Source organism: Lathyrus oleraceus, chromosome 7 (assembly GCF_024323335.1).
Source record: "Lathyrus oleraceus cultivar Zhongwan6 chromosome 7, CAAS_Psat_ZW6_1.0, whole genome shotgun sequence".
NCBI lineage: Eukaryota > Viridiplantae > Streptophyta > Magnoliopsida > Fabales > Fabaceae > Lathyrus > Lathyrus oleraceus.
This window is the reverse complement of record NC_066585.1, coordinates 37204935-37221852: the sequence shown is the minus strand read 5'-3', so window position 1 is coordinate 37221852 and position 16918 is coordinate 37204935. Positions and strand designations below refer to the sequence as shown.

At 43.0% G+C, this 16918-nt stretch overlaps 1 protein-coding gene across 1 annotated transcript; it reads right to left on the bottom strand.

Annotated features, from left to right (window-relative positions):
• Window positions 1-14683: 14683 nt before the first annotated feature.
• On the bottom strand, window positions 14684-16682 carry LOC127101888 (uncharacterized). Its single transcript, XM_051039320.1, has 2 exons — window positions 15000-16682; window positions 14684-14758 (listed from the first exon to the last, which is right to left on the bottom strand). Exons 1-2 carry the CDS (start codon window positions 16680-16682, stop codon window positions 14684-14686), a joined length of 1758 nt encoding a protein of 585 aa, XP_050895277.1.
• Window positions 16683-16918: the final 236 nt, after the last annotated feature.

Below are 16918 nucleotides of genomic sequence, written 5' to 3'. Positions count from 1 at the left end.
TAGCGAGTCCCCAGCGAGCATTCCAGTAGCAAAACCTCTCAACCTCGCTGGGGCGAAGGTTGAGGCGAGTCCTTCGCTAGGCGAAGGTATGTTCGCTAGGCGAACATCACAGTTCACCAAGGCCCTGTTTTCTCTGGGCGCAGGGGCTTTTTGTGCTCATATTTGACCTTCGCTAGGCGAGCCATTCTGCTCGCCTAGCGAACATGACAGTTCTGCACTTGTCTATAAGTAGCAGGTGCCACTTTTGGGCACCATACCTCATTTTTACCAACTTTTCCATTTTTTGTACTTTCTCCTAGATATTTTACAGCATTGTTTTGTGGGAGCTTTTATGCCCTAATTTCATTTCTCTTCATCTAGCAACCATCTTCCACAAAAAGAAGGTGGATTCCCATCCAACTTCGATTATCCGACTTGGATGTTGATCAACCTTCTTTCCTTACTTGCCGACCAAGCTACCATGAAAATGAGTAGCTAAGTCTTCCATTTGTCAAGGTTAGATGTAGGTGATTGCTAGCTTTGTGTGTAAATGTAAGGATCCTCATATGTAAACTCTTTAACGGTAAATATATGATGAAAACTTTGTTTCTATTTAAAACCCTTTGTGTTGGTATTTGATCGAGAGATGCTTACCGATTCTTGACCTAGGTTTTCATCCAAACTTGTTTGTTAGCTAGAGATAGTAACGAATGATTTTGTTCACCATAAGGTTGAACCAAAAAGTTGTCATTTTGATAGATTGTGTTCGAGAGAAACAATGGATCAAAATGGCAAAACTCACAATGGGTGTTCGAGAGAAACGCATTGAGAGGACCTTGTGAAATTATTTATCATCTAACGGAGTTTATAAGAGTGTTGACCGAGCAAATATATGCAAAGCAGTGTAATCATTGAAACCTAACTTTGACAATATTTCTCATATTAATCAAAACATAACTTTTACCGCAATTAATTACTTTGTATGCAAGATAACTTGATTAAAACCAAAACCCTAGTGTTACATTAAGTTAAGATTAACTCAACCATTGAACGGCAGTGATATCTTACAATCTTTGTGGATACGATAACAAAAACCCGACACGAAATATACATTTCAACAAAATGGCGCCGTTGCCGGGGATTGTAAATTGATATTGCGAGCATCGCAATGGTTGTTTAAGTTTTAGCTTTTGAATTTTTGACTTGTGCTTGTAATTTGTTTGGTTTAGTGTGCAGCTTACGTTTTATGCGAGGGCAAATCCCTGTGGACGAACTTCTTTTTGATCCTGAGATCGAGAGAACCGCAAGGAGGCTCAATAGCAAAACGAGACGTAGGAGGCAACAGGCTAGACAACGCCAAGAGCAAGGGGAAAGTTCTTCGACCACAAATCCACACCCATTCATACCAAACATGGAGCCACAACCACCACCACCTATTTCTACTCCATGTATCAATAGTCCAAGGAACACCGCTCAGTTTGCCAACCAAACAGGAAGGCAAGCTGAGATGAAGACGGGAACTCTGAATTTATTGTATGGGAGTCCATTCACCGGAATGGACCATGAAGACCCATTTGCTTTTCTCACAAAATTTTATGAGATAGCATTGGCTGCCGGAGTGGATTAGGCTCAGGAGCTTCCGTTGTTCAGACGATTGTTTCCCCACGCTTTGCTCGGTAAAGCAAAGGATTGGTATCTTGATCAAACACCTGCCATAATGACCGACTGGAATGTGTTAGAAGAGAAATTCATTGAAAGATTTTTCTCTCATAACCGATTCATGGAATCAAAGACGGCCATCTCGGTGTTTTCTCAAGGAACCAGTGAATCGTTGAATGAAGCGTGGGAGAGATTCAAGTCCATGCTAAGGAAATGCAAAGGGCATGGATTTGATGAATTAACTCAAATCCATATCTTCAGAAATGGACTTCAACCAAACTGTAAGACGTTGTTGGATGCCACCTCGGGTGGCTCGTTGATGTCAAAAAGTGCCGAAGAAGCCACAAACATTATCAACCGTATGGCTTTGAATGATCTTCAAAGTCAATGTCGTGGAAATTCTTTGAAGAAGGCGGGAGTGCTTGAGTTAGGGACGAATGATGCCATACTTGCCCAAAACAAGCTCATCTCACAACAAGTGGAACTCTTAACGCAACAAATCAAAGAGTTAAGAGAACCGTCAAAAGCTAAACAAATAGCTTGTTGTGAACTTTGTAAAGGTGAACATGACACCGGATTTTGTCCACCTCCCGGTTTTGACGAAGTAAATTACATGGCCAATCAACGGGACTATCAACCAAGACAACAACAACCTTATCAACCGCACCCTCAACAACAACAACAACAACAACAACAATTCCAAGGGAACCAAGGGTTCCAACCTAGAAGCAACTATTATCATAACCAAGGTTATGGAGGTGGTTCTTCTAGCCGTCAAAACCCTCCCCAAAATCCGTATCAACCTCAACAACCGCCGGTCGTCAATTCTAAATTGGAAGAGACATTGACGCAATTCATGCAAATGTCAATGGCCAATCAAAAGAGTAATGACGCGGCCATAAAAAATCTTGAAACTCAAGTTGGGCAACTTGCCAAGCAACTCGCTGAACAACAAACCGGTCCTTCTTTTTCGGCTAATACGCAAACAAATCCTAAGGAGCATTGTAAGGCGATTATGACGAGAAGTGGAAGGGAGTTGGGTGGTGAAAATGAAAAAAGAGTGGAGAGTGAAAAAAGAGAGAAAGAGAAGGAGATTGAGGAGGAAATTGTGGATGAAAATGTTGATGGTGAAGTAGGAGTGTGGAGTGATGAGGAAGTAGTTGAAAATAATAAAAATAATGGTGAAGTTGAAAAAGAAAAAGGTGTGGAGATTGAGGAAAATAAAAATGATGAGGTAATAAGGGAGGTAGTGAAGAAGCCTAGATGGAAAAGTGCTAGAATTGCAAAGGGGAAGGAGGTAGTGAGCGCTACTCCGGTCCAAAATCTTCCTTACCCTCATGCTCCTTCCAAAAGGGAAAATGAGCGGCATTACGCCCGGTTCATGGATATTTTTAAGCAATTACAAATTAACATTCCGTTTGCTGAAGCTTTGGAACAAATGCCAAAGTATGCCAAATTCATGAAAGACATACTGACCAAAAAGCGGAGGTATACGGAACCGGAGACCATCGTCCTTGATGCGAGCTGTAGTGCCATCATTCAAAGGACGCTTCCTAAGAAAGAGGTTGATCCGAGAAGAGTTACATTGCCGGTTAAAATTGGTGATGTGTATGTCGGAAAGGGACTTATTGACTTAGGGTCGAGCATAAATCTTATACCTTTGTCAATTATCAAGAGGCTTGGCAACATCGAGATTAAGTCCATCCGAATGACATTACAATTGGCGGATAAGTCGACGACCCATCCTCATGGCGTAGCCCAAGATGTGTTGGTGAAGGTCGACAAATTCTTTTTCCCGGTGGATTTTATTGTAATTGATATGGAGGAAGATGATGATGCTCCGCTCATATTGGGACGACCATTCATGAAGACCGCAAGAATGATGATTGATGTCGATGACGGTTTAATGAAGGTGCGGGTTCAAAATGAGGAGGTCACATTTGATCTATTCGAGGCGATGAAGCATTCCAAGGATCGAAATGATAGCTTTCGCATCGATGTGATTGAAGACGCTATTATGGAAGTTTCAAAGCATATCCACGAGATATCTCCTATGGAGTTAGCTCTCGACGACTCATTGGAGGTTTTCACTGTTGAGGAGGAGCTAGCTCTTGAGGAATGCTTAAAGGAACTTGATAGCTTGGAAGACCTACAACCGTGGGAAGTAGAGGAAGAAAATTTGAAGAAGGAGGTAATTGACGAGAAAGCGCCAATTGAATTAAAAGAGTTACCTTCGACTTTGAAATATGTGTTTTTAGATGAGACCGAGGCAAAGCCGGTCATCATAAGCAACCTTTTGACCAAAGAAGAAGAAGCCCGTCTAATCATTGTGCTAAAAACCAATCAAGAAGCTATGGGTTGGACTCTTTCCGATCTAAAAGGAATTAGTCCATCCTATTGTATGCACAAGATTTTGATGGAGGAGGATTTCAAGCCGGTAGCTCAACCACAACGCCGCTTAAATCCTACGATGAAGGAGGTTGTAAGGAAGGAAGTGGTGAAGCTATTGGATGCGGGAATGATTTACCCGATCTCGGATAGTCCGTGGGTTAGTCCCGTGCACGTGGTTCCGAAGAAGGGTGGAATGACCGTAATCCGTAATGACAAAGACGAATTGATCCCAACTAAAGTTGCAACGGGGTGGAGAATGTGTATAGATTATAGACGGTTGAATACCGCGACTCGTAAGGACCATTTTCCACTCCCATTTATGGATCAAATGCTTGAAAGACTATCGGGCCAACAATACTACTGTTTTTTAGACGGCTACTCCGGGTACAACCAAATTGCGGTTGACCCGGTTGATCATGAGAAGACGGCTTTCACGTGTCCGTTTGGAGTGTTCGCATACAGAAAAATGCCTTTTGGGCTTTGCAATGCGCCGGCGACATTCCAACGATGTGTCCAAGCTATTTTTGCCGATCTGATAGAGAAAACAATGGAAGTCTTCATGGATGACTTCTCGGTGTTTGGTGGGACGTTTAGTCTATGCTTGGCAAATTTGAAGACGGTGTTGGAAAGGTGTGTGAAGACTAATTTGGTGCTAAATTGGGAAAAGTGTCACTTCATGGTGACCGAGGGGATCGTGCTAGGCCACAAAGTCTCAAAAAGGGGGCTTGAAGTGGATAGAGCTAAGGTTGATGTAATTGAAAAATTACCCCCTCCGGTGAATGTGAAGGGCATCCGTAGTTTTTTGGGGCACGCGGGGTTCTACCGGCGCTTCATCAAGGACTTCTCAAAGGTGGCAAAGCCTTTGAGCAATTTGCTCGCCAAAGATCAGGTATTTCTCTTCACCGAAGATTGTTTGCAAGCTTTCGAGGTTTTAAAAGAAAAATTGGTTACCGCTCCAATAATAGTCGCTCCCGATTGGAATGAAAATTTTGAACTAATGTGTGACGCGAGTGACTATGCCGTTGGAGCGGTACTTGGCCAAAGAAAGGACAAAACTTTTCATGCTATACATTATGCGAGTAAGGTTCTTAACGAGGCTCAAATAAATTATGCCACAACGGAAAAAGAACTACTCGCAATAGTGTATGCGCTAGAAAAGTTTAGGTCCTATCTTATAGGGTCGAAAGTCGTTGTCTACACCGACCACGCGGCGATTAAATATCTGCTAACCAAGCCGGATTCGAAGCAAAGGCTCATCCGTTGGATCCTCTTGTTACAAGAATTCGATGTCGAAATCAAAGACAAGAAGGGGTCGGAAAACTTGGTAGCGGATCATTTATCCCGCTTGGTGAATGTCGAGGTTACCGCATCTGAAAAGGAAATCCGGGAAGAATTTCCTGATGAAAAATTGTTTAAGGTTCAAGTTAGGCCGTGGTTTGCAGACTTTGCAAACCACAAGGCTAGTGGTTTTGTGCCGGCCGACCTAACTTCGGACCAAAAGAGGAAGTTCCTTTCGGATGCGAAGTATTATGTTTGGGATGACCCATACTTGTTTAAGTTGGGTAGCGATAACCTGTTAAGGAGATGCGTAACTGGTGATGAAGCCCAGAGCATCCTTTGGCATTGTCACAACTCGCCTTATGGCGGACATTATAATGGGGTTATAACGGCCACTAAAATTCTTCAATCGGGATTTTATTGGCCAACTATTTTCAAAGACGCACATACCCATGCGCAAAGTTGTGACAGTTGCCAAAGAAGTGGGGGGATAGGTAAGAGAGATGAGATGCCTCTCCAAAATATCCAAGAAGTGGAAGTGTTCGATTGTTGGGGCATAGATTTTGTTGGACCTTTCCCACCCTCTTACGGGAATGAGTACATGCTTGTAGCTGTTGATTATGTCTCAAAGTGGGTTGAGGCGATTGCCTCACCTCGGGCGGATGCCAAAACGGTGATCAAATTTTTAAAGAAAAACATCTTTTCCCGTTTTGGAACCCCCCGAGTGTTGATAAGTGACGGAGGGTCACACTTTTGCAATGCACCTTTGGAAACAATTCTAAAACATTATGGTGTGTCGCATAGGGTGACAACTCCGTACCACCCTCAGGCTAACGGGCAAGCGGAGGTCTCTAATCGAGAGATTAAGAGAATCCTAGAAAAAACCGTGTCCAATTCTAAAAAAGAGTGGTCCCAAAAATTGGACGAAGCATTATGGGCCTACCGTACGGCCTTTAAAGCTCCAATTGGCCTAACTCCGTTTCAATTGGTATTTGGTAAAACTTGCCATTTGCCGGTTGAATTGGAGCACAAGGCCTTGTGGGCCCTAAAATTTTTAAATTTTGAACATGAGTTGGCCGGTAACAAAAGGAAAGTACAACTTCTTGAGTTGGAGGAGATGCGCAATGCCACATACCACTCAAGTTGGTTGTACAAGGAGAAAGCAAAGAAATATCACGACAAGAAGATCCGAACCAAAGAATTCGTGCCCGGACAATTGGTCTTATTGTTCAACTCCCGGTTGAAGTTGTTTCCCGGGAAGTTGAAATCAAAATGGTCCAGGCCATTTCGGGTGAAAGAAGTAAAAGAATACGATGCCATTATCATTGAAGACATGGACGAGAAAGACAGTTGGACCGTGAATGGCCAACGATTGAAGGTGTATCTCGGCGGTCACGTGGATCGCGAGAGTTGTGCTCAGCCGCTCGATGCTCCTCTGTGAGCATCGCACCGTCGAGCTTAGCCGATGTTAAACAAGCGCTAGTTGGGAGGCACCCCAACATTGTAAGTATTTCCTGTTTTATGTTTTCTGTTGTATTGAGTACACTGTGCTGAACCCATGCTGGATGACTTGCAAGTGCTGCATTTGCCTTTGCACTTGCTGTCATGCTCGCTTGCAGCTCGCTAGGCGAGGCAGCAGCGAGCGCTACAGTACTGTTTACTATTTAAATCTCAGCAGGGCCAATTTGCCCAAACCCTCAAAAACATTTCTGGACGGCTCTGCTGAGAAAATTCGCGAGGCTTCTCAAACTCTCGCATTTGCATCGCTATCACCAACCCGTGCTTCTTTCGGTAGATTGCAAACTCTCCCCACTTCTCTTTTCCAAATCCGTATACCTAAGGTTTGCCCTATTGCATGTTTCTTTTTGTTTGCACTCTTAATTTCCAAATGTGAATTGCAAATAAGATAAGTGTAGTATGGGACCTTGAGTTTGCATGTATTATTTTGGGAGTTTGCAATGTTTGGATTTAGGTTTTCAAATTGGGGATTTAATTTAATTTAGGTTTTGCATGCAATTAGGCAATCCCCAATAGCATAGAACGATTCATTGTCATGAGAAATTAGTAGGTTCTGTGTGGGAACCATTAAAGTATGGGTTTTGGGGAAAACATCTTTGAAAATGCAGAAAATCCCAAACCCGTAAGGTTCGCTAGCAGCTCGCTAGGCGAACCTGGGGCGAGCGTTCGCTGCAACTTCGCTAGGCGAAGCAGCAGCGAACATGACAGTATTTTGATTTATGTTTTAATGGCTAATCTGTGTGTTGGTGTGTGTTGTTTCTTTGTATCTTTTGCAGATGGAGTCTAGATCTGGCGCTGGTAAGAAAAGAAAGGGAGCTGCAACTACTTCCAGGACCGTGCCGATTCAATTCGATACCGACAAGTTCGTCGGTCCAAAACAGGCTGCACGGTACATAGCTTTGGAGAAGCGAAAAATACTTCCTGAGAGGCGTTTTCTGATCAACCCACAAGGCACTTACAGAACTTTCGCCGGGTTGATCGACGCCAAGAAGTGGGATAGGTTGATAAGTCCCTTGGAACACTACGACATTGCTACAGTGCGGGAGTTCTATGCTAACGCACTGCCCGACGACGACGAGCCCTTCACTTGGGTTTCTAGAGTTGCCGGGCGTGAAATTCCTTTTGACCGGGACGCGATCAACCGAATCCTAGGGGAACCGCTCCAGCTGGGAGCTGATCAGAGAGACCAGTACCACACCGACCTCAGACTTCATCGAGATGTCGCTGCCATTACCGCCGACCTGCTTTTACCTGGGAGATCGGTTGAGCCGAACCCATCTGGGGTTCCTGTGAGATATCACCGGGAGGACATGACTCCCATGGCTCAGCTGATCCTACTTTTGGTTTTGACCAATATCCAGCCCAAATCACACACTTCTACTGTGCCGATCCCAGTGGCACATTTAGTCCATTCCATCCTCACAAATGTTGAGATTGATGTGGCGAGGATAATCGCCAACGAGCTGAAGACCGTCGTCGAGAGCGGGCTTAAGTCAGGGGCTCGTGTTAATTGTCCCTTGGCTTTCCCGTGTTTGATTATGAGCTTATGTGTTCAGGCTAGGGTCCAGCTTCCGTCTCGTGGGCAGGTTCGAATCCCGGCACCTATTGATGATAGGTATGTGGCTAAGTATTGTAGAGCTAAGACTTCTGGTGGCAGTGCAGCCTCAGGAAGTACTCGGGCTGCTGATGGTCCTAGTGCTTCTTCTCCCGGACTTGATCCGTACCTGAGGGCTGTTTGTGACTACAGTTTTGAGTGGATGGCAGCATCCCAACGAGCTATGATTGATATGCATAACAGTATGCAGAGGTTGGAGCTGCAAGGTAATGACCCCTCCGGTGCTCGAGCATTGTTAGCGCGTGAGCAGTTTATGCTTAACGCTAATTGGCCTGTGGACAGGCCAGTCTATGGTGAGGGGGTGGACGCTGAAGCTGAGAATGATGATGATGTTGATGATGAGGCTACCGGTTCTGAGGCCGGTAGCGAAGAGGAGTCCTGAGCCCTTTGTGGGTTAAGTTTTTGTATTTGTATTTCAGTTTTTATTATGTCATTTCCATTTGTATTTTTGAATTTTGTATTTTGACCATGGGTTGTACTATTGGGGTGTTTTGTCCCCCACGAACAAATTTTTATTTTTCAGTTAATGTTATTTAATTATGTTTTTAATTTTGTGTGTTTAATAAATTTTTGGTTGAATGAGTGGCAAACCCTTCTAGATTGGTTGCTCCTCAAGAAGTACCCAATGAAGGTGCATCCGAGCTTGGATGGCAATGATAAGAATAACAAGTGAATGAAGCCAAGGTACATGGTTACCGTCGGCTAGAATTTTAGAATGCATTAGGAACTTTACTCTTTTTGGTAAATTGAATATTGTCTTTGTGCAACATAATTGAATGAATGTTTCATCTAGAACTTAAAACCACAAATTGTGAGGAAACCTCCATTGTTCACTTAAATGCTGGATTCTAATAAGTTTTGTTGATTCATGTGATTCATTATTTGTCTTTTATTATTGTGAAATTGTGGAAGCAATTAGAAATGATCAAGGCACTTGTTTTCTTTCGAGCACAACTACATCCAAAAACAACTTACCTGTGAGCAGAGAGAGTATTTGTTAACCCCTTTGAGCCTAAACAGTTGAATCTCGGCTTGAAATAAAGCGAGATCTCAAAAATCTTTTTTTACAACCCGGAAAAAATTGATTATTGTTCTTTTGCCGTAAAAAGTTAAGAGCATTCACTTAGGGTGTGGAAGAAATAAGTTGGGGAGAACGAAAAAGAATTGGTAAGTACCACAACTCTTGAAAAAGAAAAGAAAAACCGAGCAAGCATAGAAAAATATATGTATAGGAAATATAGAAAAGAAACATCTGTTTGTATATATGATGTGAAAGAAAAGAACAAAAAAATAAAAGAATGAAAATGAATGCTTGCTTGGAAGAAAAAAAATAAAAATAGAGTTGTGGAATATGTGTTGTGAAGGTTACAAATAAGAAACAAATGAAACAAGTCGAGTAGTGTGAATATTACTGTGAATGTCTCTTTTGCATCGGCACTTTCGTTTCAATGGCCTTAGAAATGACCCTTGTTTGTTAACCTAACCAAGCTTCAACCGAAAAGCCCTTAGTGATCTTTATGCTTCCACAGTACCATTTTTAATTGTTAGACATTGTATGAATCTATTTGATATCTTCATTATTTGTTAGTGAGTGAGATTAGTCCCGCGGTTGCAAACGCGCAAAATCTTCATTCCTTATTCGAAGAGGAGAGATAGGATGATTCATTCAGAATAGTATTGTTGTAGATAGATAAATATTTTGCATTGCTATTTAAGTTTAAGTTCCTAGGTATTATTTTATTCGACCCGTTGGGAACTTGTATATGCGAATTTCGCTTGTGTTTGAGCCGTTTATCCAACTTCGGAGAAACCGTTTCTTAAAGCAAATCCTCTTGTCCTTCAAGAGGCATACTTTGCTTGAGGACAAGCAAGAATCTAGTTGGGGAGAGTTGTTAGATGCCCAAAAGTGCTTATTTGAGCTATCATATGTGGGCATCTTTCACTCTTTTTCCTTGCTAAAATTGTCAAAACCACATTTGTTTTACATGGAATGCATTACATTGATGAACAAGCTTGGTGCCTTTGATGTGTGTGTTATTGTGCAGGAAAGGCATGAATTAATTGATAATAAAGACACAAGAGAATTGGCAAAGGAACCAAAGCAAGCAAGCATTTCATCTGCCTGCTCGCTAGGCGAGACTGTGGCGAAGAATGGGTTCGCTAGGCGAGCTCCTGGCGAACAGCTCCAGTAAATTGGCAAATTAATTCGCTAGGCGAGCTCATGGCGAAGTTTGCAGCGAATTCATTCTGTTTTGGTGAAAAGTGCAGCCAACACTCACTCGCTAGGCGAGGCTCTAGCGAGTCCCCAGTGAGCATTCCAGTAGCAAAACCTCTCAACCTCGCTGGGGCGAAGGTTGAGGCGAGTCCTTCGCTAGGCGAAGGTATGTTCGCTAGGCGAACATCACAGTTCACCAAGGCCCTGTTTTCTCTGGGCGCAGGGGCTTTTTGTGCTCATATTTGACCTTCGCTAGGCGAGCCATTCTGCTCGCCTAGCGAACATGACAGTTCTGCACTTGTCTATAAGTAGCAGGTGCCACTTTTGGGCACCATACCTCATTTTTACCAACTTTTCCATTTTTTGTACTTTCTCCTAGATATTTTACAGCATTGTTTTGTGGGAGCTTTTATGCCCTAATTTCATTTCTCTTCATCTAGCAACCATCTTCCACAAAAAGAAGGTGGATTCCCATCCAACTTCGATTATCCGACTTGGATGTTGATCAACCTTCTTTCCTTACTTGCCGACCAAGCTACCATGAAAATGAGTAGCTAAGTCTTCCATTTGTCAAGGTTAGATGTAGGTGATTGCTAGCTTTGTGTGTAAATGTAAGGATCCTCATATGTAAACTCTTTAACGGTAAATATATGATGAAAACTTTGTTTCTATTTAAAACCCTTTGTGTTGGTATTTGATCGAGAGATGCTTACCGATTCTTGACCTAGGTTTTCATCCAAACTTGTTTGTTAGCTAGAGATAGTAATGAATGATTTTGTTCACCATAAGGTTGAACCAAAAAGTTGTCATTTTGATAGATTGTGTTCGAGAGAAACAATGGATCAAAATGGCAAAACTCACAATGGGTGTTCGAGAGAAACGCATTGAGAGGACCTTGTGAAATTATTTATCATCTAACGGAGTTTATAAGAGTGTTGACCGAGCAAATATATGCAAAGCAGTGTAATCATTGAAACCTAACTTTGACAATATTTCTCATATTAATCAAAACATAACTTTTACCGCAATTAATTACTTTGTATGCAAGATAACTTGATTAAAACCAAAACCCTAGTGTTACATTAAGTTAAGATTAACTCAACCATTGAACGGCAGTGATATCTTACAATCTCTGTGGATACGATAACAAAAACCCGACACGAAATATACATTTCAACAGTCAGCCACTTGATTTTCTACTCTAGGGATGTGATGGAAAGTGATATCGTCGAAGTATTCTATCATCTTCACAACATGAGCGCGATACGGGATCAGCTTCGCATCGCGAGTTTCCCATTCACCTTTGACTTGATAGATCGCCAAGGCTGAATCTCCATACACCTCAAGGATCTTGATTCGGAGATCAATTGCGGCTTCAAGACCAAGGATACAAGCTTCATATTCTGCGACATTATTCGTACAATCAAAGCACAACCTTGTTGTGAAAGGGGTAAAGCCACCATTTGGATTCATCAAAACAGCTCCCACACCATGACCACTGTAATTGGAAGAACCATCGAACGCGAGCTTCCATCGAGACCCTGGTTCTGGTCCTTCATCTAGGCCTGGGGTCTCACAATCCTTTATCACCATTATATCCTCATCGGGGAAATCAAACTTCAATGGCTGATAGTCTTCAACTGGTTGGTGAGCAAGATACTCTGCTAACACACTTCCCTTGATTGCCTTTTGGGTTACGTACTGAATGTCGTACTCTGACAAAAGCATCTGCCAACGGGCAAGTCTTCCAGTCAAGGAAGGTTTCTCAAAGATGTACTTTATTGGATCCATTTTCGAGATCAACAAAGTAGTATGGAAAATCATGTACTGCCTTAAACGGCGAGCGGCCCATGCTAGCGCGCAATAAGTTTTCTCCAAAAGCGAATATCGACTTTCACAATCGGTAAACTTTTTACTCAGATAGTAAATAGCATGTTCTTTCCGACCAGTTTCGTCATGTTGCCCCAGCACGCATCCCATTGATCCTTCAAGCATAGTCATATACATGATTAATGACTTTCCCGGGACAGGTGGAATCAAAATAGGAGGCTCTTGCAAGTAGTGACGGATCTTCTCAAAAGCATTTTGACAATCAGAATTCCATTCAACATCTTGGTCTTTTCGAAGCAAATTTGAAGATATGCTCACACGTGGCCGTCATATGTGAGATAAACCTTGAGATGTAATTCAAACGTCCAAGGAAACCTCTGACTTCTCGCTCGGTGCGTGGAGCAGGCATTTCTTGTATAGCTCGTACCTTGTCAGGGTCTACCTCAATTCCTCGTTGACTAACAATGAATCCAAGCAACTTCCCTGAACGGACACCAAATGTGCATTTTGCAGGGTTTAATCGTAATCTAAACTTTCTGAGGCGTTCAAACAACTTTTTCAGATGACTCATATGATCTTTTTCATTTTGAGATTTAGCGATCATGTCGTCAACATAGACCTCTATCTCCTTGTGCATCATATCATGGAAGAGAGTGACCATAGCTCTTTGGTAAGTGGCCCCAGCATTTTTGAGACCGGAAGGCATTACCTTGTAGCAAAACGTGCCCCAAGGGGTAATAAAAGTGGTCTTCTCCATGTCATCTGGAGCCATCTTGATTTGATTGTATCCCGAAAAACCGTCCATAAAGGAGAAGACAGCAAATCTTGCAGTGTTATCTACTAGAGTATCAATGTGTGGTAGGGGGAAATCGTCTTTTGGGCTAGCTCTGTTCAGATCCCTATAGTCAACGCACATCCTCACCTTTCCATCCTTTTTGGGCACAGGTACAATATTAGCTACCCATTATGGGTATTTCGCCACTGCGAGAAAACCAGCGTCAAATTGTCGTTTGACTTCTTCACGAATCTTCAGAGCCATATCTGGTCTTGTTCTTCGGAGTTTTTGTTTTACTGGCGGGCATTTTGGCTGAAGCGGGAGCCTGTGCTCAACGATGTCGGTGTCTAGACCTGGCATATCCTGGTATGACCACGCAAATACATCCACATATTCTTGTAGCAGCTTGACTAATCTCTCTTTGACGCTTGCTTCAAGAGTGGTGCCGATTTTGACTTCTTTCTTCTCTTCCTCTGTGCCAAGGTTGATTGTTTCCCCCGGTTCTTCATGTGGCTGAAGGGCTTTGGACTCGTGCTCGAGCAGCCTTGCCAGTTCGTCGGGGATGTAATAATCTTCTTCACCCTCCTCTTCCGCTTGGTAGATAGGGGAGTCAAAGTTATGAGAGGTAGTAAAGTCATTGGATTCAACGGGGTTATCGTTTATTCTGCATGTTTGAATGATTGATTTCTTTTAGAAAAGTAAAAAAATAAAAGATGCATAAATGAAAAGTTTTTGTTTTTGAAAGGATTGCCATTTTCTTAAGAGAAAGCCAAGTAAATGAAAAAAGAATTTAACAAAATGTCTTTCATTCATTGATAATGATTATTTGAAAATGAAAAGGGGCCCTACAACGTGATCCATTAGCCTTGGGCAGAGCTAAGGATTTGAAAGGAAAAATACAACAATTATTACTTTGACAAAGGAAAAATTTCGGGGATCTCAACCGCCTTCCAGTTGTTCAAAGCTGTCTCACACCGGTAAACCAAACATGGCTCATCTTCATTTGCGGTGCTATCTTCAATTGCATTGACTTGATCTCCATGGATGAATCCTGTGCTGAGGAACACTTCCTGGATGCTTCGGGTGTTGTCCTTTGTAGGTACTCGGGCTCCTTTCGCAGCGGAAGGCACATATCCCAGACCAAAGCGATCATGCTTCTCACGAATATCAATAAGTTGACCCCAACCTTCAGGGTTTCCTCCTTCAATACTAGACTTTGCGCTTTTCAGAGACGCAAAAGATGAACAAGCTTTCCCAACAGGGTCCTTCATTTCCACAAAAGTGGCATTGGCTATTTCAAGAGCTTGGAAAGAAGTTTCCAAAGCGTCCTCATCAGCCTCAATGTATCTGAAGGATGAAAGGTGACTGACCAAAAAGTCCTCCTCTCCAGAAATGATGATTAACTGATTGTCCACTACAAACTTCATTTTTTGATGTAAGGTGGAGGTAACTGCCCCTGCAGCATGAATCCAGGGACGCCCCAATAAGCAGCTATACGCTGGATTAGTATCCATGACTTGGAAATTAATCGGGAATACGTGAGGGCCAATCAATATGGGCAATTCAACCTCTCCAATCACGGTTCTCCTGGAACCATCGAAAGCTTTCACTACCAAGGCACTAGGCTTCATAGCTGGTCCTTGATAAGATAACTTGGCGAGTGTTCTCTTTGGCATAACATTCAGAGAAGATCCGGTATCAACCAACACTCTTTCCAAAGCATCATCTTTGCATTTCACCGAGATATGGAGAGCACGGTTATGATTTTGTCCATCCTCAGGTAATTCCTCTCCACTGAAGCTCAAAGTATTACAAGCTGTGATGTTTGCAACTACTCCATCAAATTGGTCAGGTGTTATGCTCTGCGTTACATGAGCTTGAGCAAGCACCTTCAACAAAGCTTCCCTATGGGCTTGGGAGTTCAATAACAGAGATAGAATAGAGATTTTAGATGGTGTCTGATGCAACTGGTCCACAACGTTGTAGTCACTTCTCTTGATTAACTTCAAGAATTCAACAACATCTTTGGATTGGACCACTTCGGGTTCTTTAGCAGGAGTTACAACTGTTGATTTCTTGGCCGGCCCTTGAGGAGTCACATTGAATTCAGGCGTATAGATTCGACCACTACGGGTCATTCTGGTCATTCCTGCAATATTGGTGACGTCTTCACTTACAGCTTCTGTCACTTCAGCGTCTGCACTTCCTTCAACAACCTTATCCATATCAGTAATCTCATATTTCCAAGGCACAGCATTGGTGCTCTCGTAGGGAAAAGGCGTGGGCATACATATTTCCACAGGCGACAGCTTACTATTCACTAGAACCACTCCACCACTATAATATGGGATTTCAATTGGTTCAGGTAAATTGAAACAAGGTTCAATTACCAACACATCTTCGTTTTTCACAACACTGGATATTTGAAGCACTCCCTTATCCATCAAATTTTGAATGTTGTCTCGTACCACCTGACATCCCTTTGGGTGTGTGGCACACTCTTCATAATTGTCGTTATCAACATTAACCAGGCCAACTTCCACCAATCGGGCATGGAATGCTGCCAAAGGAGTCTTAACATCCTCCACCTTCTCAATCATAACAACAGTAGATGCATCTTCAATGGCGTTCACCGCAGGATCTCCATGGGGAGGAAGAGCATTATTCTTCACATTCGGTCCCATGTCCTTAAAAGACAAGATCTTGCTTTCAATTAGCTCACGAACCCTATGCTTCAGAGCGTAACAACCCTCTAAGTCATGCCCGGGAGCACCTTCATGAAAAGGACAATGTGCATTAGGGTTGTACCATGGGGGAAGACGATCAGGTGGAGGTCCCATAGGCCTAGGAACCACCAAACCCTTTTGCAACAAGGAGGGATAAAGCTCAGTGTATGACATTGGGATTAGATTGAAGGTCGCCCTCTCCCCTTGCCTCCTATTCTGGTTCTGAGCATTTTGCCTCGGCGCTTGAGCTCTCGGTTGTTGATAAACAGGAGCTGCTGGTGCTTGTTGATAAGCTGGAGGAGCCGCAACACGCTGTTGAACTGGAGCTGGTCGATAAACCGGAGGCGCTTGATAAGCCTGAGCAGGCTGTTGATTGAACGTAGGCGTCACAACAGCCACGTATGGTTGCGGAGCATACTGGACGAGATACATGGGTTGTTGATAGGGAATTGGTTGTTGAACATATTGCTGAGGTGGATATTGTTGTGGTCTCCTTCTTGGAGGAGCTCTTCCTTGACCAATAGTCACATCATTTGTTTCCCCTTCCTTCTTTCTAGGAAACCCTCCAGAGAACTTCTTTGGATTAGCATTTGAAGTTCCAGCTACAGCCGCCAGTTTGCCATTCCTTACGCCATATTCAACGCGAGCTCCTATAGCAACAAGCTCGGAGAATCCCAAAGAAGCACTTCCAACCATCTTCTCGTAGAATTGGGGTTGGACAGTGTCGATAAACAATTCAGCCAATTCTTTTTCAGCAAGAGGTGGTTCAACCTGAGAAGCCAGTTCCCTCTATCTCTGAGCGTACTCTTTGAAGGACTCCTTGTCCTGCTGGAACATGCTCTGCAACTGTGTTCTGTCAGGCGCCATGTCCATATTATATTTGTAATGTTTTATGAACGCGTCTGACAGGTCTTGGAAACACCTGATCCTGT